At 44.5% G+C, this 21,600-nt stretch overlaps 2 protein-coding genes across 6 annotated transcripts in view; one reads left to right on the top strand and one right to left on the bottom strand.

The window, feature by feature from the left end:
* armc8 (armadillo repeat containing 8) overlaps positions 1 to 14,885 on the top strand; it is a 24,580-nt gene extending 9,695 nt beyond the window's left edge. For all 5 annotated transcript variants that reach the window (XM_082507626.1, XM_082507622.1, XM_082507623.1 and 2 more), the window contains 9 exons: positions 443 to 524; positions 679 to 765; positions 1,526 to 1,618; positions 1,752 to 1,901; positions 8,275 to 8,370; positions 10,327 to 10,422; positions 10,539 to 10,611; positions 12,169 to 12,262; positions 12,350 to 14,885. In XM_082507626.1, coding sequence (XP_082363752.1) covers positions 443 to 524; positions 679 to 765; positions 1,526 to 1,618; positions 1,752 to 1,901; positions 8,275 to 8,370; positions 10,327 to 10,422; positions 10,539 to 10,611; positions 12,169 to 12,262; positions 12,350 to 12,383 — 805 coding nt within the window. In that variant the 3' untranslated portion in view covers positions 12,384 to 14,885. The remainder of the gene's footprint in view (positions 1 to 442; positions 525 to 678; positions 766 to 1,525; positions 1,619 to 1,751; positions 1,902 to 8,274; positions 8,371 to 10,326; positions 10,423 to 10,538; positions 10,612 to 12,168; positions 12,263 to 12,349) is intronic.
* The window catches only part of kcnh3 (potassium voltage-gated channel, subfamily H (eag-related), member 3), a 179,397-nt gene continuing 170,710 nt past the window's right edge, over positions 12,914 to 21,600 (bottom strand). Inside the window, exon 15 of the mRNA XM_082507612.1 lies at positions 12,914 to 21,600. Coding sequence (XP_082363738.1) covers positions 20,629 to 21,600 — 972 coding nt within the window. The 3' untranslated portion in view covers positions 12,914 to 20,628.

Below are 21,600 nucleotides of genomic sequence, written 5' to 3'. Positions count from 1 at the left end.
GTTTACAGCAGAGCCACAGCCTTTCGCTGCTTCTGTTTGGGGAAAACTAAGATGTAGGGCAACCTATCAGAATGAAGCTAGCTTAAGGGGGGCGGGACCTTAATGTAAAGGGAGCTGAAGAATTTAGTGTAATAGGTCCACTTGCGGTAATGTTTCCAATGTAACTACAGTAGATCTCATACAGTTGTGTTAGACAAAACGTTACATTACTTTTTAAATCATATAATTAGTATTAATTCTCTGTACACATTTAACCCTTTATGTCAGCTTGCTGTTGCACTCTGGAGGCCTGGCTTGGACCACAGTGGGATTTGCCTGTTGATGAGTAAAACCACAGGCAGTTTAATTCAGGCTCCGGTGCTGATCTGGTACATTAAACCAAAGCTTTGACACACTGAATATCTCCATTAAACCACCTGTTTATATTTTTGTTTTGTCCTAGGTGTCTTCACAGTCTTTCTCGGTCGGTGCAGCAGCTGAGAACCAGCTTCCACGATCATGCAGTATGGAAACCCCTGATGAAGGTCACTGGAATTTGACGTTAAAGTTTTGTTTACAGCATATTTTCACAGCTGTTTAGTGGAGCTCTGAGTTTCTCTACCTGACACATTAACGTCGAGCCTGTCTGCGATTGTGAGAGGAAATATCAACTAAGGTTGTGTGTTCTGTTGTACGCAGCTCTTGCAGAACGCCCCGGATGAAGTCCTGGTTATGGCTTCCTCTACACTATGCAATCTACTGCTGGAATTCTCACCCAGCAAAGAGGTACACTCATGGAGACACTCCGGGTTCTGAAATGAATCGAGTTTGCTGACACGTTCATCTCGTTGTTCGGCTGTTTGATTCACAGCTGTCCTAGTTTGGTACAATCTCACCGCTCACACAGCCTCGTTTTCAGCCACAGCAGAAAGCTTTAAAAACTGAGCAGGTGGAACATGTGCTGGTAAACACAGCAGGGCAGGTAGAAGCTCAGAAGCCACATTTCCCTACAGCAAAAGAGATTAACTGCAGGTCTTACACCTACTCTGAGAAGGAACCCAGACTGAAGTGCAGAGAGAAGCGGAGAGAGTGGACGGCTGTGGTTGAGGGAGCGACACCGTGAATGACTAGAGGGAGTTGTAAAGCAGAGAAATGAAATGTTTTCTGATCGTCTGCATTCTGAAGCTGTAAACTCACTAACCCCTCCTCACAGCCCTGCAGGAAGAAGCTGCTTTTAACCAAAAAGCAGGCACACACGTCACACCTGCATTTCTGACACAGGCAAAGCACCAAAAAGAGACAAACCCGGCTCCCACATTTGTATAAGGTGTTTCTACAAGAGCTGATTATGAATGTAGGTAGGCAACAGCCCCATGCAGACAGTATTTGAGAGGAAATGCTCTGCAGACTGCACGACTGATGATGATGATGATGATGCCGTTCCTGATGGAGATGTTAAAAAATAGCTGTTTAGTAAAGTAACGTTTTCTTTTTTTGTTTTTTAATTACTTTAATGTTGAGTCCAGTTGTCTTTGTGTGTCTGCAGCCCATCCTGGAGTCAGGGGTAATGGAATTACTATGCAGTCTAACCCAGAGCGACAGTCCTGCACTGAGAGTCAATGGGATCTGGGCCCTGATGGTGAGCTTTTATTTAATTTTTTTACTTTAAAATATTCCCCTCCACCCTTCGTCTGCACTGTAAAAGTGAGCTGCTGTGTTTAGCTTGATGTTAAAATATCCCGACTGACTACTTTGTGTGTTTGTGTGTTAAGAATATGGCGTTCCAAGCTGATCAGAAGGTGAAGGTGGAGATTGTTCGGTGTTTGGGCACAGAACAGCTGTTCCGCCTGCTATCAGACCCCGACACCAACGTGCTGATGAAGACCCTCGGTCTGCTGCGCAATCTACTGTCGCAACGCGCAGTGAGACACGCAAACACACACATGAACAGACATGAATAAGGCTGCAATTAAAGCTTTTTCTCTTTTGTTTGTTTTGGGGGGGTTTTTCATTGTTGGATAAGCTTTCGATTATTGTGTCGATTAACTGCTGAACACTCACCGGCTCAAATTAAATCTCAGATGGAAATCACCTCGTTCTGAGTCAAATTTCAAAGGCTTTGCATTTTTTAAAGCACAAAACTTCACACTGAATCACATTGTAACTTAAATCAGTTTTATTGATATTACAACAACAGTCACAACAAAGTCAATGCTCTACAATAAGCAGTCAGATTAGTTTCTAATAGGAGTGGACAGATAAACAGTAGCGTGTTTCCTGTAGGACGTTGAACTCTTGTGATTTGGTGTAATGCACACTGTTTCTATTGTAAGTGAGTCGCTACAAACTACTAAGTGCTTTGAAGCTTTTGAGCTTTCTTAAGTATGAAAGAATCCATGAATGTTTGGTGAGATTTGTAGTCTTCGGGGGGAATTAAGCCCTCATAGGTTCTTTCAGGGCAAATTGGTCCTGGTTAGAAGGTCAGATTGATGAGTTTATTATAAAAACAGTGATTAAAGTCACATTCAAAGGATTAACTCATGCAGCACAGGGATACAGAGGCCCTCGATTTCGAGTCAGGCCTTGTAGTGGGGCTTTTTGGCAAGCGCGTGGCTGAGGGTCTGGCGCTTTGTAGGTCAGTTGGCGGTCCAATCTCCAGTTGCTAAAATGAGTGGATACAGTGTGGTAGACTAGTGCAGTGTCTGCATCGATACACTGTTGTAGTGAAAACAGAGTTGAGTGTGAAGCCAGACTTGTTGATCTGTGTTTCTACCCTTGCCTGTAGCCACAAGCTAAGGAAAAAGATCAGATTTAAGTGGTGGAAATGGGTTCTTCCTCAGAGAGAGCATGGGAAAACCCGGTCATTTAGGAGGAACTCTAAGTCAAGCTGGGCTCGATGGTCTGATCCTTATATTGGCCCTGTCTGCAGTCACAGATCTGATGGCAGAGGTAGTGTTCTCTGAATCACACAAACACACCAGGAGTTTTTTTTCTCACTTTCAACACAAAGACATGTTTACATACAACGAAAAACAAGTCAGTTTCTGATGTAGGTGTCCATCAGTACAATCTTAGCTCAGATTAGGGGCTCAAAAGGAGTCTGCTGTTTTGGCATATGACTCTGTGAGTGAGGAATGTGAGGCTCCAACGCCAGAGAGACTGTCTCCAGTTCTGGTTCCCATTCATATCCTCACACAGGGAGCCAGTAGCTGGGTAAGCTTGGATAAGCACAAGAAAATTGATGTCTGGATACTAATGAATGAGTGTTAAGCAGCTACAACAGTTTGGTGTGTAGAGCAGCTTCCCAAATTCCACGGTGATGTTTTGTCCCATTACCGATCAAAACCTCTGTTCAGTTTACAGTAGAGCAGAGAAAGCTAATATTAATATTTCCCAGATAATATTTAAGATATTTTTAAAATGTGTACTGTTTGCTGTGGATACTTTGCAGTAATTATGAAATGATGTTGTTAAATGAATAAATAAATTTTAGCTTTCCACTGGTTACATGCAAATATTATCGTGACTATCGTGCTGCGTCAGATTCGATATCAACAAAATCCACTTTCACAAAAGAGTCTAGTTTATGCAACAAATGTACTGCTGCTGTTTGTGAACTGCTCTTAGGTGGCCCATATGTCATAGGCTACGTTCACACTGCAGGTCTTAATGCTCAATTCCGATTTTTTTTGATCAATCCGATTTTTTTTTTTTCTCTGCTTGTCCACACTACAAATAAAATGTGACAGCAGACGCGCTCTAGTGTGAACCCTCAAAGCGGCTCGCATGCACAAAAGAAGACGACACACACAACGCGCTCTGTTTAGACCCAGAGCAAACAGGATTGTTTGACTGATGGACCTTAATATAAAGACTTGTTTCAGACTTTACGTTTCCCAATTTTGCTTTATGTTATTTTGTCATTTACAAATGGCCTAATAATTATCCTTATTGCTGTTTTAGAGAGGAGCAGTGCTTCAAAGGATAGTTGCAGATTTCTGTCAGAATCTGCAGATTATACAGTATAAATAAAATGTTCACGTTTCTCCAACGTTGTCTTCCAAACAGTTTCACTGGATGGCCAGGAAGCATTCGCGATGTCTTCTCTGGCGCTGATAATTGGCGTCTGTCTTGTGTCAGTGACATAAAAGACGGATTTAATGCGACATGACCGTTCAAACAGCAGTCGCTTTCTAGAACATCAGATATGTATCGGATTCAGTACCACATATGAAAGTGACCCAGGTCGGATTTGAAAATATCGGATTTGTGCTGCTCCTCCTTGAATCGCTACCTTATCGTGGTGGAGGGGTTTGTGTGTCCCAGGGATCCCAGGGGCTATGCCCCCTGGTAGGGTCTCCCATGGCAAATTGGTCCTGGGTGAGGGACCAGACAAAGAGCGATTCAGAAGACCCTTATGAAAAGAATATCGAGGGAACAGTTTACCCTGCCCAGGATAGGGTTACCGGGGCCCTGCCCTGGAGCCAGGCCCGGGGAGGGTGCCCGAGGGCGAGCGTCTGGTGGCACAGCCCGAAGAGGAGACATGGGCCCATCCTCCCGCAGGCCCACCACCCGCAGGAGGCGCCATAGGGGTCGGGTGCATTGTGTGCTGGGTGGCGGCCAGGAGCGGAGGCCCTGGCGGACTGACCCCTGGCTGCCAAGACTGGCAATAGGGACATGGAATGTCACCTATCTGGTGGGGAAGGAGCCTGAGTTAGTGCGTGAGGTTGAGAGGTACCGTCTAGATATAGTCGGGCTCACCTCTACGCATGGCTTGGGCTCTGGAACCAGTCTCCTGGAGAGGGGCTGGACTCTGTCTCAGTCTGGAGTTGCCCCTGGTGAGAGGCGGCGGGCTGGGGTGGGTATTCTAATATCCCCTCGGCTTGCTGCCGGTACGTTGGGGTTTTTCCCGGTGGACGAGAGGGTTTGTTCCCTGTGTCTTAGGGTCGGGGAACGGGTCCTGACTGTCATCTGTGCTTATGCGCCGAGTGGCAGTTCGGAGTACCCAGCCTTCTTAGAGTCCCTGGGTGGGGTGCTGGAAGGTGCTCCACCTGGAGACTCTGTTGTCGTGCTGGGAGACTTCAATGCTCACGTGTGTAACGACAGCGAGACCTGGAGGGGCGTGATTGGGAGGAACGGCCTCCCTGATCTGAACCCGAGCGGTGTTTTGTTATTGGACTTCTGTGCTAATCACAGTTTGGCCATAACGAACACCCTGTTCGAACATAAGAGTATCCATAAGTGCACGTGGCACCAGGACGCTCTAGGCCGTAGGTCGATGATCGTATCACCAGACCTGCGACCATATGTTCTGGACACTCGGGTAAAGAGAGGGGCTGAGTTGTCAACTGATCACCACCTGGTGGTGAGTTGGATCAGGTGGCGGGGGAGGACGCTGGACAGACCTGGTGCACCTAAACGCGTAGTGAGGGTGTGCTGGGAACGTCTAGCAGAGGCCCCAGTCCGCGAGATCTTCAACGCACACCTCCGGCAGAGCTTCAACAGCATTCCAAGGGAGACTGGGGACATTGAGTCCGAATGGAACATGTTCAGCGTCTCCATTGCCGAAGCTGCTGCATTGAGCTGCGGCTGCAAGGTGGTTGGTGCCTGCCGTGGTGGTAATCCCCGAACCAAATGGTGGACACCAGAGGTGAAGGGAGCCACCAGGCTGAAGGAGTCCTATCGGGCTTGGTTAGCCTGTGGGACTCCGGAGGCAGCCGACAGGTATCGACAGGCCAAGCGGAATGCGGCTCGGGCAGTGGCTGAAGCAAAAACTCGGGTGTGGGAGGAGTTCGGAGAGGCCATGGAAAAAGACTTTTGGACTGCCTCGAAGAGATTCTGGCAAACCATCAGGCGTCTCAGGAGGGGAAAGCGGTGCTCTACCTGCACTGTGTATAGTGCTGGCGGAGCGCTGCTGACGTCGACTGAGGAAAATTGTCAGGCGGTGGAAGGAATACTTCGAGGACCTCCTTAATCCCACTGACACGTCTTCCGGGGAGGAAGCAGAGTCTGGGGATGAGGGGAATGACCCGCCAATTTCCAGGGGCGAGGTCACTGAGGCAGTTAAACAACTCCTTGGTGGCAGAGCCCCTGGTGTTGATGAGGTCCGCCCCGAGTTCCTGAAGGCTCTGGACGTTGTAGGGCTGTCCTGGTTGACACGCCTCTGCAATGTTGCGTGGAGATCAGGGGCAGTACCTGTGGACTGGCAGACCGGGGTGGTGGTCCCCATCTTTAAGAAGGGGGACCGGAGGGTGTGTTCCAACTACAGGGGGATCACACTCCTCAGCCTCCCTGGGAAAGTCTATGCCAGGGTGCTGGAAAGGAGAGTTCGTCCGCTAGTCGAACCTCGGATACAGGAGGAACAATGCGGTTTTCGTCCTGGTCGCGGAACACTGGACCAGCTCTTTATCCTCTCGAGGATACTTGAGGGTGCATGGGAGTTTGCCCAACCAGTCTACATGTGTTTTGTGGACTTGGAGAAGGTAGTCGACCGTGTCCCTCGGGGTCTCCTGTGGGAGGTGTTGCAGGAGTATGGGGTGTCTGGCCCATTGCTACGGGCCATTCGATCCCTATACAACCGTTGCAAGAGCTTGGTTCGCATTTCCGGCAATAAGTCGGACTCGTTCCCGGTGGGTGATGGGCTCCGCCAGGGCTGCCCTTTGTCTCCGTTTCTGTTCATAATTTTTATGGACAGGATTTCTAGGCGCAGCCAAGTGGCGGAGGGCTTTCGCTTTGGTGGCCTCAGAATCTCATCTCTGATTTTTGCGGATGATGTGGTTCTGTTGGCTTCATCGGGTGAGGGCCTCCAGCTTGCACTGGAACGGTTCGCAGCCGAGTGTGAAGCAGCGGGAATGATGATCAGCACCTCCAAATGTGAGGCCATGGTTCTCAGCCGGAAAAGGGTGGAGTGCCCACTCCGGGTCGGGGATCAGTTTCTACCCCAAGTGGAGGAGTTCAAGTATCTTGGGGTCTTGTTCACGAGTGATGGGAGAAGGGAGCCGGAGATCGACAGGCGGATTGGGGCTGCAGCTGCAGTAATGCAGACACTGCACCGGTCCGTCGTGGTGAAGAGGGAGCTGAGTGTAAAAGCGAAGCTCTCAATTTACCGGTCGATCTACGTCCCTACCCTCACCTATGGCCACGAGCTGTGGGTAGTGACCGAAAGAACGAGATCGCGGATACAAGCGGCAGAAATGAGCTTCCTCCGAAGGGTGGCTGGCCTCTCCCTTACAGATAGGGTGAGAAGTTCGGCCATCCGGGAGGGGCTCAGAGTAGAGCAGCTGCTGCTCCACATCGAAAGGAGCCAGCTGAGGTGGTTCGGGCATCTGACAAGGATGCCCCCTGGGTGCCTCCTGGGTGAGGTGTTCCAGGCATGTCCCACCGGGAGGAGGCCCCGGGGCAGACCCAGGACACGCTGGAGAGATTATATCTCTCGGCTGGCCTGGGAACACCTTGGTGTTCCCCCGGATAAGCTGGAGGAGGTGGCTGGGGAGAGGGAGGTCTGGGCCTCTTTGCTTAGGCTGCTGCCCCCGCGACCTGGTCTCGGATAAAGCGGATGAAGATGGATGGATGGATGGATGGATGGACGGATTTGTGCTGTTCACACTGTCATACCATGATGGGATAGATGGGTCGCACAGGGTCAGAAAAGTCTGATTTGATGCGCTTTCGCCTGCAGTGTGAACGTAGCCATAGGTGGTACTTGACCTCTGGGTCAGCGTTGAATGCTCCCCACTTGTGTTATCACTACATATGAACGATCCAGTATGGGCTGAATTTGAATGAATTGTCGAGAGGTCTTAAGTTAAAAATTATTTTAAACATCAGTTAGCCAGGACTACACAAAGATTAATGAGCACAACGGTTAGGGGTATAAGACTGTGGAATTCACTTCATTATAATTTAAAGAATTGTATAAATTTACAATGTTTTAAAAAGTGTTATATGTTTAAAACGATAACTCAGTATGAAGAATGCGAATGAATGTGATGTTGGTTTGGGATTCGACCGGAGAGAAATGTCAATATTAGTTTGTTCCTGATTTTTGGTGCCCACCGGTGATATAAGTTCGATGGTAGATAGGGGGCAGGGTTTAATAAGAATATTTTCTTCTTCCTGCTCCTTTTCACACATGGTTGTTGTGTTTTGTTGACAGAAGATGTGGTTGTTTTGTTTGATTTGTAGTACCAAGTGTGAAATAAATAAAAATGAAATGAAATGAAATGAAATGAAAAGTGCAACATGCAGACTGATTCTCCTTTGCTTCCCCTTTACTCCCAACTCTCATTTTGTCAGCACATTGACCAGGTCATGAGCTCCCACGGGAAGCAGATCATGCAGGCAGTTACCCTCATCCTCGAAGCGGAGCACAGTATAGAGGTCAAAGAGCAGGTGAGCACCCGTCTGCTTCACACGTACAGATGATTTATTTTTTCTAAGTTCAGCGTGCTGCTGTGTGGCAGAGCAGTTAAACATTCTGCTTATGTGATCACAGGCTGTCTGCCTGAGGTCAGTCTTGTCCTATTAAATTCAGTGGTGTTTGTATCGGGACATAAACAATAATCTGGTCCAAAACAGGTCATAAAATTAAGTACAATCCTGGATGAACAGCACAACAGGACACATTGCACCATTCCCATCATACAGGGAAAAGCAGCAACCAGGTGCTGCTAACAAATGTACTTAATTGACCAATCTCTATAAATGCAGACGTTTTGACAGTTTGCTGGTCTGGAATGTTCAGGTGTGTTAACACAGTGCCCAGTAGAAAAGATAACGGTGATCTTGGAGAAGCATTTGCTGCTGCCTGTCAATCTAGTAAGGGTTCCAAGGCCACTCACTCACTTAAACTTCAGCGATATCAATCTGTCCAGTTAGGGAGCACAAACCACTGTGAATCTATTACAGTTGCTTTGATGCAGATGAAAGTAACAACAGATGGACTGGACAGGCAACAAGAGAGCCTTCAGAAAGGGCATGTTGGAGGAGGTTGAAATATGTGGTTACAGTTGCTCCAAGAAAATAACAGTAACAGACTGAACTAAATTAAATAATACAATATATTACAAAGTTTACAAAATATAAGAAATGGCTCTAATATTTACAAATAGCTCAATTATAAGAAGTGAAATAGATATGATTGACATTAATTTGTAAAACTTTGCTGTAGAGCAAGTGCAAAAGGGTGTAACTACTGCACTGTGCATTCGATGGAGGAGTTATACAAGGAGATGATTTCCGGTGTTGTTCACTGGTGCACGTCATGGAGTGGGTGGGAGTTTTCTGTGCCATATGACGAAATGTATCGGATGACGAAATTAAAACTTCTCTGGTTTCATATTATAAGCTATCTTTTATTTTGTCGTGGAGCAAAATCCACTGTTTACAGCAATATATTTTTTTGGGATGGCCACCACGTGGATGCAGACACACAGAATACCAGCATGGCCAGTGAAGACGAACCAGGCAGCTCCAAACAGAAGGACCAGTCAACAAAAATCGAGGACCTTATTCCTAAATGAGAGGCTCCCTCTGTAGCATGGACATGGTTTGGTTATGAAAAGTCTGACACGGACCAGAACACTGTACTATGCAAGTTGTGCTGCAAACCGGTCCCCACCACAGACTCAAACACGACAAACCTCTCAACCACCTACGAACGAATCACGTGAAAGAGTAAGGAGAGAGTTTAAGGATGAGAAGCAAAAAAAGAGCCGTCAGGTGCTCAAAACATTAGAACAGGCTTTTCCCTGCAGCGTGCCGTGTAATAAATACTCAGAAAGAAAATGGCAGCTGTTGCAACTTTTATCTACAAATATAAAGTTTCATGCATCGATCAAAACACTCGACTCCAGGTACATGACGCCCAGGTCGAGCTGCCTGAGAGTCACAGCGTTTACAGAAAAAGCACTATTTTGTGATTTCTATCATCATTGGGATGAGAAATGTCATATCGAATATGAGATTTTGGTCATATTGATTCCTCGTGGTATTTCTTCCACATCGTTGACACTGTGCTGTGCAGTAAACCTTCATGTGACAGTACGTATGGATGTGCAATACTGAGGGAACTACAAGCTGAGTGTACTGCAGGCATCAAGGCAGAGCTATAGAGGGGTCCATGGTTTGGGGGTTGTCTTGTTGTTGCCTGGCCAGTGCTCTTGTTATCAGTTTGACTCGGTTTGTGCCTTCTAAGTGGACAGATTGACGTCCCCGTCCACAAACACAAAGTGTGATGATCAAATGTTGCCAGTTTTGTGAATGTGTTGCCTGTTTTCTTTTATTTATTTTTTAACCTCAGAACAAACTGTTCAGATAAAAGCACTGATGTAACACTTTGTCTGTCAGACGCTGTGCATCCTAGTCAACATTGCCGATGGCAACACAGCCAAGGACCTCATCATGACCAATGACGACATGCTCCAGAAAATCAAATACTACATGGTACTGTGCACACTGTTAGTGTTTAAGCACATACTAGAGGTCGCGGCCTGATTGATCTGTGTCATTGTCCCGTCTTTCTTGACTTGTAACTTCTCTGATGTCTGCTGTTCCCACAGGGGCATTCGAATGTGAAACTGCAGCTTGCTGCAACCTTTTGCGTCTCAAACCTTATCTGGAATGAGGAGGACGGTAAGAAATGCAGCGCACAGGTACATGGACTAATAAAGAAAGGGCATGGGTTTAGATAAAGGAGACCGAGGAACATGAAGAAAGCTGAGCTCACGTTAAAGTAGTAAGAACTGAGGTCTTAAGTGTTCAGCTTTAGTTTATAGAACATTTACCAGAATGAAGGCACGTCACAGGCGAGTACAACGCTGAAAGATGTCTGATGGAGAAATGCTGTGTAGGATGGAAGGAGCATGGTAATAAAGTCGACCTCTCAAATGGTTGTTTACATTTTAGTCTTTTAAATGCTCATTCAGGGAGAGTGTAACTCAGACTTTTGAAGTTACAGTTTACTGTTTTCTGTGTTTGTTTTTTGTTTGTTTTAAAAAGAGGTCAGCCATAGGAATATACAGGGGATTTAATACTAATTATAGTACATGGCCTTCTGAAAGTGCTGTAACAGAGTTTTAAGATGTCCTTCCTTCACTTTTATTGTCTTCAGTGCCAACTCTCTGCTCCCACAGAGGTCGATTGTCTTGATAATAGTGAAAAAAAGCAACAATCGTTGAGCCTTAAAGGAGATAACTTGTAAGCTGGAGAGAAAATGTGTTCGGCCTGAATGAATTTCATCCCTTTATGTCTCTGATTTCTAATTTCCTGCTTCTAAATTCAGCTAAAACTGAAGTTATTGTTCTCTTCATTAAATCTTAACATGCTGTGTGACCAGATGGGATGAATCTGGGAATCATTTTTGCACTGAGTGTTTCTTCTTTACTCATTCATCATTATTAATTAAACTCTGATTTCTCTTCTATAGTTTGCCTTTTGTCCTGAAGGCTTGTGACATTTCACCTACTATTTGAAAATGCCCAAAGGTGGGCAGATCTCAGAAGGGAGCATATTTCAAAGAATCAGGGTACCAGCACTGAAGGCTGTGTTGTTAGGGAAGGAGAGCAGGCTGTTATCTGGGAAACACAGAGTCCAGGACAGAGTGTAGGAGGTGAAATGTCTGATCAGCACTGGGAAGCAGGATTTTATAGGAGATACTGAACTTTATCAAAGCCAAGAGGTGAATAAAGGCGGGGTGTTGTCACGACTTGGTGTCGGTAGAAACTTTGTCAATTTTGTTTTATGAGCATACTGCAGCTTGTCCAAGGCACCATTGCAGCACTCCAAGCAGGAGGTGATGAAGGTGATGAATGGGGGGTCTCAGCTGGGGAATTTGAGATAATGGCCAGAGTCTGGTGATGTTCTCTAGTTTCACCCAGGATGGAGACTCCTGGAGATGGTGAATAGGAGCAGCCATCCACATCATGGCATAGATCAGTCCCTTTCTGGAGCTGGGGCTTGGGGAACTACACCCCAGAGTTCAGTTTGAGGAAATTATTTGACATCCAGATCTTGACGTCTTCAAGGCAGTTGACCAGGGACAGAGGAGGGAGCTGATTGGAGGCTTTGGTGCTAAGATACAGCTGTGGAACATGTGTCTGTGTTCATATTAATGAACACACAGCTGCAGTGGGATTTTACATGTCAGCAGACATTGTTATTTGTCCTCTCTGCTTCACTGTGTGTCATCAGGTTCTCAGGAGCGTCAGGACAAGCTGAGGGAGATGGGCTTTGTGGACATCCTGCACAAACTGACACAATCCTCTGAGCCCAACCTCAGTGACAGGTGGGCCAGAACAGTGCGTTACAAAAAAGAAAATATCCTGTCAGACACTCCTTTAGCCTGCTGGACTCATTCTGTGTCTCTTTTCAGAGCGAAGACAGCATTGCAGCAGTACCTAGCATGACTACAGTGGGCAGCCATCGCCTTCTGCCAGCCTGACTAACAAATGTGTGGAGGACACCTGGCTCCTTCGTTATTTGTTTCAGTTAAAGTGCCCCTATTATGCTGTTTTTAACTAATAGGATTACTTTAAAAAAGAAAAATTCATATTGTGCACTCCTGCAGCGCCTCTTCTCGTCGTCTGAGCCCAGTCTGCTCCACTCGGTCCACTGCTATAACAGAAGCAAGGCAGCATTTTTGTGCCCAGCCAGCATAGCCCTTTAACAGCTGCCAACTTAGAACACGTTAGCAGTGGCCACTTCAGAAAGACACGCCAACAGCATCAAACATAATACAGCTGTTCTCTTGAAATTGTATAAATGTTAATTACAACAGTAGACAGAACAATAGAATATGTCCATTAGAGCAGTGTTGCTGGGAATTTTCCTCTATTTAATGTAATTATGTCAAACTCATTTTACAAATAAAACCCCACTTTCTGCCACACAGTTCATTTCCTGAGATATGTTAGGATAAGATAAAGAGCACATCTGAGTTTTTCTACATGATAAATATGTAAAAATACAGAAAAGTCCTGGTAGCTCACCGCACAGACTGTCCTGTATTTGTAAAACAAAGTTTTTGTTAATTGATGAATTTAAAAAGTTAAATTGAAATTTCTACAGTAGACAGTGAAAAACAGGAACTTTTCTGTCATGTAATTGTTTATTTATTATTTAACTACTCTGGTCCAGTATAAATGGCTGTGGGGGAGGTCTTTATCAGCAGGAGAATCTGTAAAACTTAAAAAAAAAAAAAAAAAATACAGTTAAAAGTCCAAAGATGCATGCCTTCCTCCATATTTTCCAAAGCCATCCAGCGGGACAGATTGGCAAGTCCCCATAGTTTGACACCACTGCCTTAGAGGGTAGGATAGAAGCTGACGGGTATCGTGAGCATATTAATGCTCTTGTTTTAGCCAGAAACAGACGATGCCGTGTGCTTTGCTAGTATTGGAGATATTTTAGAGTTATCACAGCAACCCTAGCAACAAAATAATGTCCCACGGCGAAGGAGCATGTGGAGGGCGGGTGTTTCTTTGTTAGAGTGCCCCACACTAGCAGCTAGGCAGGATTTATTTAAACATGTTACACAGTGACATAGATCAGAAACGTAAGGAAAAGCTTGGACTACAAACAAGGTGTTTTAGCAAACCCCAGAAAGGCTAATAGGGGCACTTTAATGGTGAGGCCTGTTTTGTTGCACAAAGACACCTTTTTTTGGACCTGTGGCTGACCTCTCTTCACTTCTCCAGTACAAACACCTCAACCCAGCCTCAACAGTTCGGCGCCAGCTCCACGGCGGAGACTCTGAGACTGCAGTTGTTGTGAAATCAACGGTTAGGGGAGTTTCACCTGATAGGTTTTATTTTATTCTTCTCTTAAAGTGAATCCTTGGATTTGGATTTTGTGATTTGAGATTTGCAGACTTTGTTTTCTTTCTGTTTTTGGAGTGCAGCTGCCTGACGTCACCGCTAATTTGGAGCCTTCAGACTCCCAACAGTGGAGATTATGGTTTCAGAGCACGGCTGACGGACAGCAAAGTTTCCCAGTTGTATTTTTTTAATTTTTGACTAAAATTACTATTAATATTAATGTTTCCTTAAGGCATCGCAAGTAAGGACTCACTTGGAAAAACACAGACTGCCTATTTTGGAATTTCTTTTCTTCTTTGTGGATACATACCTCGTAAATATATAAATATATATAAATATAAACAAATATATATTTTTGGATTTTTATTTTCCCCTCATGTTTTTCAGTCGATCCCTCTGAACCATGATTTTTGGCACAGTCGGGGGAATCTACTGCACTCTAAATATCTGTCGAACGCTGAACGTGGTCTCTGGAGGATAATCAGGAATGAGCATTTCTCCTTTCAGGTGTCGTCACTGTGATGGTGCTGCTCGCGCAGAAGCCTGTCACTTCTGTCCAGTAACCTTATTTCCAGTAACCATTTCTCATGATCCCACTGAGAAAGGCAGTGCTTACACAGACCTGCGGTTATTAATTACACCCAACACCTGGGAAAAGAGGATTAATGTATCCATCCCTCACACCTCCTGTCGAGAAAGACCCGATGTCTGCTGCTCTCTGCAGTCCCCTGCATGTGTTTGTCAGGAGGGATAAATGAAATTCCCAAACCTCCAGCTTTCTCTCCCTTGATGTGTTTTTGAGAGGCGAGTGAGGACAGAGTAGATGTAAGAAATAAAGTAAGAATCATTTGACACTAAGGCATGAGTACATGCACTACAGCAGAATCAAGTGCTACATTGTTTCTCGACCCCTTTGTTATATAATTTCTTCTCCAATCAGGATATTTCTAGAACGTTTGTCCTGACATTTCAAACCTTACTGAAGCTCTGATAGAATGAATGTTACCCTTGAGAATATATGCAGATCTGAAGGAGTTCCTGTGTTGTCTTATTTCTTCTTGGAGAGTCTGCTGTATTAAAAATCCCACCGGTTTTGTTGTTCTTCTTATTTTTTTTTAAATTTATTCATTGTTAGTTAGGGGTTGCTTCATGGATTTGAAATAAACCATTAGAATGTGTTACAGACTTGTTGCTGCTGCACACAGTAATGTCAGAGTGTGAATGTGATGCTGACCTGACAGCAGACTTGCAGTCACATGTGAAAAAGAATGATGCAGGTCTTCCCAGGAGTGGATGTCCCAGCAAATTCAAGCCAAGGTCTCAGACTCCACATCCATATTAAATACAACCCCCCACCCCCCCACCCAAAAGAACAGCTACGGCTGGTTTGGAAAGGAGAAAGCCTCTTCACTCCATGAAGAACATGGCAGCACAGCTTAGGTTTGCAAACTCCAAACTTTAAGAACAGTATCCTTTGAAATTGCCGTATTTGCTGCTTCCAAAACTCGTCAACTCACAGATGAGGTGTCTGTAGAGCCGGGCGTCTGCTGATCATAGGTGGTTCAATCACTGGCCGCTCCACTCTGCATGCCAAATATCACTGGGCAAGATGCTAAACCGGAGTTGCTCTCCAATGAATCCAAATGAATGTTTGATAGAAAGCACTTTGGTAGCAAAAGCATAGAAAAGTGCACATATACATGGGTTAATGAGGCATGTTCTATGAGCTTTATTTAATGTGTAAAACACTAATCCATCAGTTTTCTGTTCTTCTCGGTTCAGGTAATGATTCATTTAATTTGATTCCTACAATTATATGTTACACCTATTAATGCAAATCAGTGGTACAGACAGCTGTCAAGTACACAAAAATGCAATCTGTTAGTAAAGTTTCCTTTGTAGTTTTATATTTGCACTTGTATGTGTATAAAAATTACCATTAGTTGCCATGTAATTTGTATAAAACACATCCTGTAAGGTTGTCAGTTTTACCTTTTAAACCTTCCAGTAACACTGTTCTGTTTGGGCTTAACTGTGTTATCCAAAGAACTGACATTTGCAAAGTTTAAACTCTGGAGTCACTACACAGCAAGTCAACGCTTCATTTTCTGCATAAAATAATTGAAACATGTAGGCACTGGTAGCATTCTACGCCAAAGAAAACGCAAGGTGCCAGTTTGAACCTTCATCTGTTTGAGACACTCAAGCTTTTAACAGAATAACTGTAATTCCAAGGTGTGTGATACTTCATTTGAAAATGTACCGATTTAGCATGCAGCAAAAAGAAAAACCTAACCTGGTCACTGACAACGCCACAGGTGTTATGAAGCCTAATAAAGCATAAATAATAAATACAAGCCTAGTTGGATGTGGCCTTTTACCCACGTGCACACATTATAATACTTTAAGCTATTTGCCATATTAGCCATTAGTCTGTGGGCAAATTTGGGTTGTTAAAGAGTAGAAGAACCATAAATTTATTTTTAGGGATTTTGAGCAATTGGGAAGCTTTTAGCACAAGCAACCTCAAAATGTAAGCATGCAGTGAGGAGAACGGCCAGAAGTGTTCTTGTTCTTAGTTCAGTGGGTGTCAGAAACAAATGGGGCCACTTCAAATGAAAACTGGATGATTACCTGAGGCACAAAGATTGGAGTCCTGCATGGAGCCCCTGTTGGTTTTCAGTGAGAAGCCCACTTTTACACTTACAGCTGCTGACACTTTCAGCCCAAGGGGCACATGTTTTTTTTTGTTTTTTTATTTTATTTTAATGCTGACATCATAACAGAACCATATTTGATGGCTTTACTTGAATAAATATTTTGTTTAATAAAACATAAATACCTAATTTATCAAAAAGGAAAAAAAATAGGGACGGGTTTTTGAGGCAACTGAATCACAATATACTCGGAAAGTGGCTTAAAAAATATTATTTACAGTTTACTTCTTAGAGAATAGCCACTTACCTCAGTTACGTGAATATTAGTTCCCAAGAGAAACACAAGAGACGGAGAGCTTACAAAACAACACTTCTTTATTGTTATACAGTATGTAATCCTTGTTAATGTTTTTTTTTTAATGTAACAGCAGTCTTTAATAAAATACATTTGTAAGCAAACAGCCTTCAATTGTGCAGGCTGGTTTCTACTCCCATGAGCCCTCTGCTCTGGATAGTTCAAAGCAGGCACATTTCTCATGCAAAAAAGAAAATAAGAAGTTTTGACATGCATTGAATTAAAACCTTTTAGGCACCCTCCCCAGCCACCAGTTCTTGCTTAGTAAATCTTTGTGAAAGTGTAAAGAGTCCAGTTAGTCACCACCTCCCTTGCTCCCATTAAAGAAAATAAAAGCCAGAAATCTGACTGTTCATATATATACAAGTAACATGGTCCTAAAGCACCTCACAAAGCCAAAAAAAAAAAAAAGTCCTGAGACCTCCAGCTTGATGCAGCCTGGATGTTGCAGTTTTAGGGTTTGGCTGCTTTCACGTACCAACATGAAGTCATTGGAGGAATAAGAGATGAAGAATGTGTGTGCTACATATGAACTCGGGGAAGGTTTCGCTCACTCGCTCTGGAAAGGATCCAGTCAGACGTTTAGAAAGCAAACCTTCCTCCACAGTCTGTTTTTGTTACATCGTCCAGACATGCAGAATATTTCCTCGCCGCTTTTTCAGCAAAAATAAATACATACACAGCCATATTAAATAAATAAATACAATACGTTTTAGATAAAGGTGCAAGTGTTCCCCATAGATGATGGCTTTCTGTGTAAATTTCGATCCAGATGTTTGCCTGTAATCGACAGGTGAAGAACTTTAGGGAAATCAATGTCTGTATGGAGAAGGCACGAATGGCTAATGGCTAAAGCTCAGGGGTGATGTGGGAGTTCGATATACAATCTGATAGGCTGGTTGTCAACAGTCATCATAATGATGAACAGTGATACAGGGGTAGTGTTTGATATTAGCTTTTCCCTACACTTTGTCCACAAATCTGTCTTCTCTCTTTGGCATACAATCCAAACACTCGCCTACACTTTTCCAAAGTGACCGATCGGAACTGTGCTCAAATTCTTTTGATCTGGAAAGAAAATGTGGATGCAAACTCATCGAGAGTGAAACAATGTGACAAGAATTCCCCAGAAAGACAGCCCCTTCCCCAAAAGATGAACATTATGACTGCTAACTTTAAGATTAGGTTGATTATAGTTGATGTAAGGATGTCCACACCCTAGAATGAAAGTAGCCTGCTTGAGATATGAGCTGATAGGCTGCTTGTGAACAGCATCATGATGCTGATGAGCAGTGACACGGGGAATGTTTGATGTTAACTTTTCCCTACACCTTTGTCCACGAATCTGTCTTTTCAAAGTTCTCAGAGTTCCTACACCGGCCTCAATCTGCTTAACCAGCAGTGCAAAGCTCTCCGCTTATTTTATTCTGAAATGCAACCAGATAGTATCTGTAATAAAGTTCTTGGATTCTATTAGAGTAGCACAGGATGATTTATAATGTAGAATGAGACTGGTTTATCTTATACTGGTGGAGGTCAGTTGATAATTGTCTGACACAATCTGCTTTAGACCCCCTCCCTCCCTTAAACTAGCTATCTTTTGAATGGTTACCCCTCCTAAACCACATTATGTTTATCCAAACTAGTAGTCTATTTTTCCAGTGCATGCATTCCTTGTGTTGTGGGCGATTTTAATAGAACTGATTTTCATTTTGTCCATATAGAGGCAACTGTTAATGTTGCATTTAGCTACATCAGTAATATCGGTCCATTTCAGTTAAATAACTATACTTAAAGTGTTCTGGAAGACCTCTTCTCTTCAGCAGCCAACAGAAGAAACATTATTCAGCCATTGTCAAGTTTTACTGTTAGACAAGAGACCAGGCAACTTTTTTTAATCTTCTGCTATCCAATTTTGGTGAGCTTTTGGGAATTATAGAATCAGTTTCCTGTTCTTGGCTGACAGGAGTAATCTTCTGCACCTGCTTCACGGTTTCATGTATTGTGCAGATTGATTCTATCAGATTGAAGCAGTCTGGCCATTCTTCTGTGAACTCTTGCATCGAGAACAGTTTTTCACGCAGTCGTCTCTTTCTTGCCATTCTCTGTAAACGTGGGGAAGTCCCAGTGGATCAACAGTTTCTGAAATAGTCTGAAATTCAGCAGGTCTGCATGTCTAAATGCATCGAGTTGCTGCCATGTGATTGGTTGACTAGATATTTGCGTTAACAAGCAGTGGTTAGGTTGTTAATTTTAACACTTACATTCTGGTTTGTATTTAGTCTTTATGGACACAGTATACAGTAGTACTTTGACTACATAGTAATCTATTATTATTATATGAAAAAAAAAGATCCTCTGGATCTTTCTATGAACGAAAAAGGATGTGACTTGCAGAATCCTTCTTTGATTCAGTTAGTTCCTGATCGAAGGGTTTGGAGTAAGGTACAATCTTTCTGGCAGAAAACCTTGAAGGCAAACACCAACCACCTTCTTTGGATCTACACGAATCACGCAATAGATCTATTCTGAATTCAGACGTGGACGGTATGAGAAATGACGCTAACGCAGAAGAAAACCTAAACCTGCATTCTTTCTAATGGCCACCATGGGGCGATAGCTGTGGTTGCGCAGACTTTTGGTGCTAGTGTCAGAAAATGATAATCATGCTTGAACTCTGTGAACCTCAAGGCCCTCTGTATTGTAAGGTAAAGACTCTACATTAATACTTTTATATAAATTGTATAAAAGTAATAATTCTATAAAGAACTTTTTAGAAATTGTGGTCATTCTAAGAGTCAATAGGATTCCCTGGGCTAGCTTGACAAGTCAGTGAGCACGTGGTTTCACAGTCAGAACTGCCACTTGCTTGTTAAGTTCCCAAAAGCCGAGATGACGACTCATCTCAAGGCTTCAAAGCAGGACTTCACAAACCTGGGGATAAGGTCACAGTGGCTGCATCGATCTTTTATACTGTCTGTGGATTCAGAATGTCAGTTTTTTTGTTTTGTTTTTTTACAGGATGTGACAAGTTTGCATTCCTGAGTTAAAACCAAGCTCAACATCTTCTTTGTGAATGTGTGTAATGGGCATGTAATCGATTCTTGGCTCACCTGTGGCTTAGGTGATAAAACAGGCTGCAAACAAATCACCAGGTTTTCTTGGTGAAGACACTGAATCCCCAAGTTGTTCCCAAATGCAGTGCGGGCGCCACACTAATGACAGTTCTGCTTTAGTCTGAGGTTATTCGATAAAAAGCTGTATTTTTTTAACCAGTCCAGGGGCAGATAACTGCATTCCCCCAAAAAATAATCCCATTGATGAAGCAAAGGAACCTTCCAGGTGAGGTGACTGAGACCACTGAAGGGCTTACATTCTTAGTCCCAGTGCAGTTGGCTTGGATTATCTAGTTTGGGTAAAGACGCGTTTCCTGCCGAGATGCATGTGTTTGTGCCTGCCCTTTGAAGAGGAGACCTACTAGGATTAAAAAGCGATAGAGCTTCATCAGGGTGGAGAGATAAATAGATGTGCTCTGGCTCTGCAGTGTTTGACTCATGCTACTGGATCATTGATGCTATAAGACTGTTTGTGCTATTGTAATTCTGTGGTTGATCTGTAGAGGAAAGCATTCCTTCACACTGTATTTTGTGTTTACCTGTCTGTCCGTCTGGCATCTCCTGCCTGACAAATGTCTTTCTGTGTGAAATGGACCAGCTTTCTGTTCCCTGTGTTTGTTGTCTTTACCTTGCACTTGCTCTGACCTCTTTAAACTCTTGTCCTACATCTTTCCTGCTACTTGAATGACATCTTTTGCACAGGCCGTTCATAATGCTGGCTCCTCTTCATCAATGAAACTGATGTGCTCTGAGGAGGACTTCTCCTCTTCCAGGTGTCGTCCCCGCTCCTGCATCTCCAGCTCCTGGGGGTGAGAAACGGGTCTTGCCCCTCGGTAGTGTCGCTGTGAGTTGCACCAAGATGGAGTCTGGTTATCTCTTCTCCTTGCGTTTGCAGCTTCCAAAGACAAGGGCAGAGAAAGACTGGAGGGATGGACAGAGGTGTTAGGGGACACGACTGGCACGGAAGGGGAAGGCCTCAGCCGATGACTTCCAGGGGAGGATGTGAGCGATGGTGGAGCTGAAAAGTGAGAGGACAGGGGAGGGTGAGTGTCCTGAGAGGCAGGTGGGATGAGCGGGCCTCTGCTGGCACAACTGCCAGGTCGGGAGAGGTGAGGTCCTTGGCATGGGGAAAAAGATGATGAGGAAGAGAGAGACATGGAGAAGGAGAGTGAAGGTGAAGGGGTGCGAGAGGCCAGAGGAGGTTGGTCCTGCAGCGAGGGGAAAAATATCCCGTTACTGGAGGAGGCACGGAGTCTTCGGGAGTCCACGCGCCCCTCTGGAAATCCTTCCTCTGGCGACTGATGGTTGGAGTCAGCAGACCCTTGGCTATTGGCCCCTGGGGGCTTGGGCTCTGCTAATGCTGAAGGAGTTGAATTAGGCCTTTTTGGTGAGTGAGGAGTTGGGAGAAGGCATCCTGGCAAATCTGCACTCTCTGTGTCTCTGCTGTCTAACAGGGAATGAGTGTCAGGTCTCTGGTGGGAAAAAACTGTGGAAGGGGGTGGCGCCCTGGGGCAAGGGCTTGATGACAGCTGGCTGGCACTACTGGGAGGTGATGTTAAATTTGGCATCATGGTCATCAGGACTGGCTGTGGTGCCATTTGGAGGAGGGGCTTGAGCAGGCGTGTCATTTCCTGCAGCTCCTGACTGAGCTTGGAAACTTGTTTAGACAGACCGTTCAT

The sequence above is a fragment of the Aulonocara stuartgranti genome (genome assembly GCF_965226115.1).
Source record: "Aulonocara stuartgranti genome assembly, chromosome: 16".
NCBI classification, from domain to species: Eukaryota; Metazoa; Chordata; class Actinopteri; order Cichliformes; family Cichlidae; genus Aulonocara; species Aulonocara stuartgranti.
The sequence above is the reverse complement of the archived record's forward strand: the minus strand, read 5'-3'. Positions and strand labels throughout refer to the sequence as shown.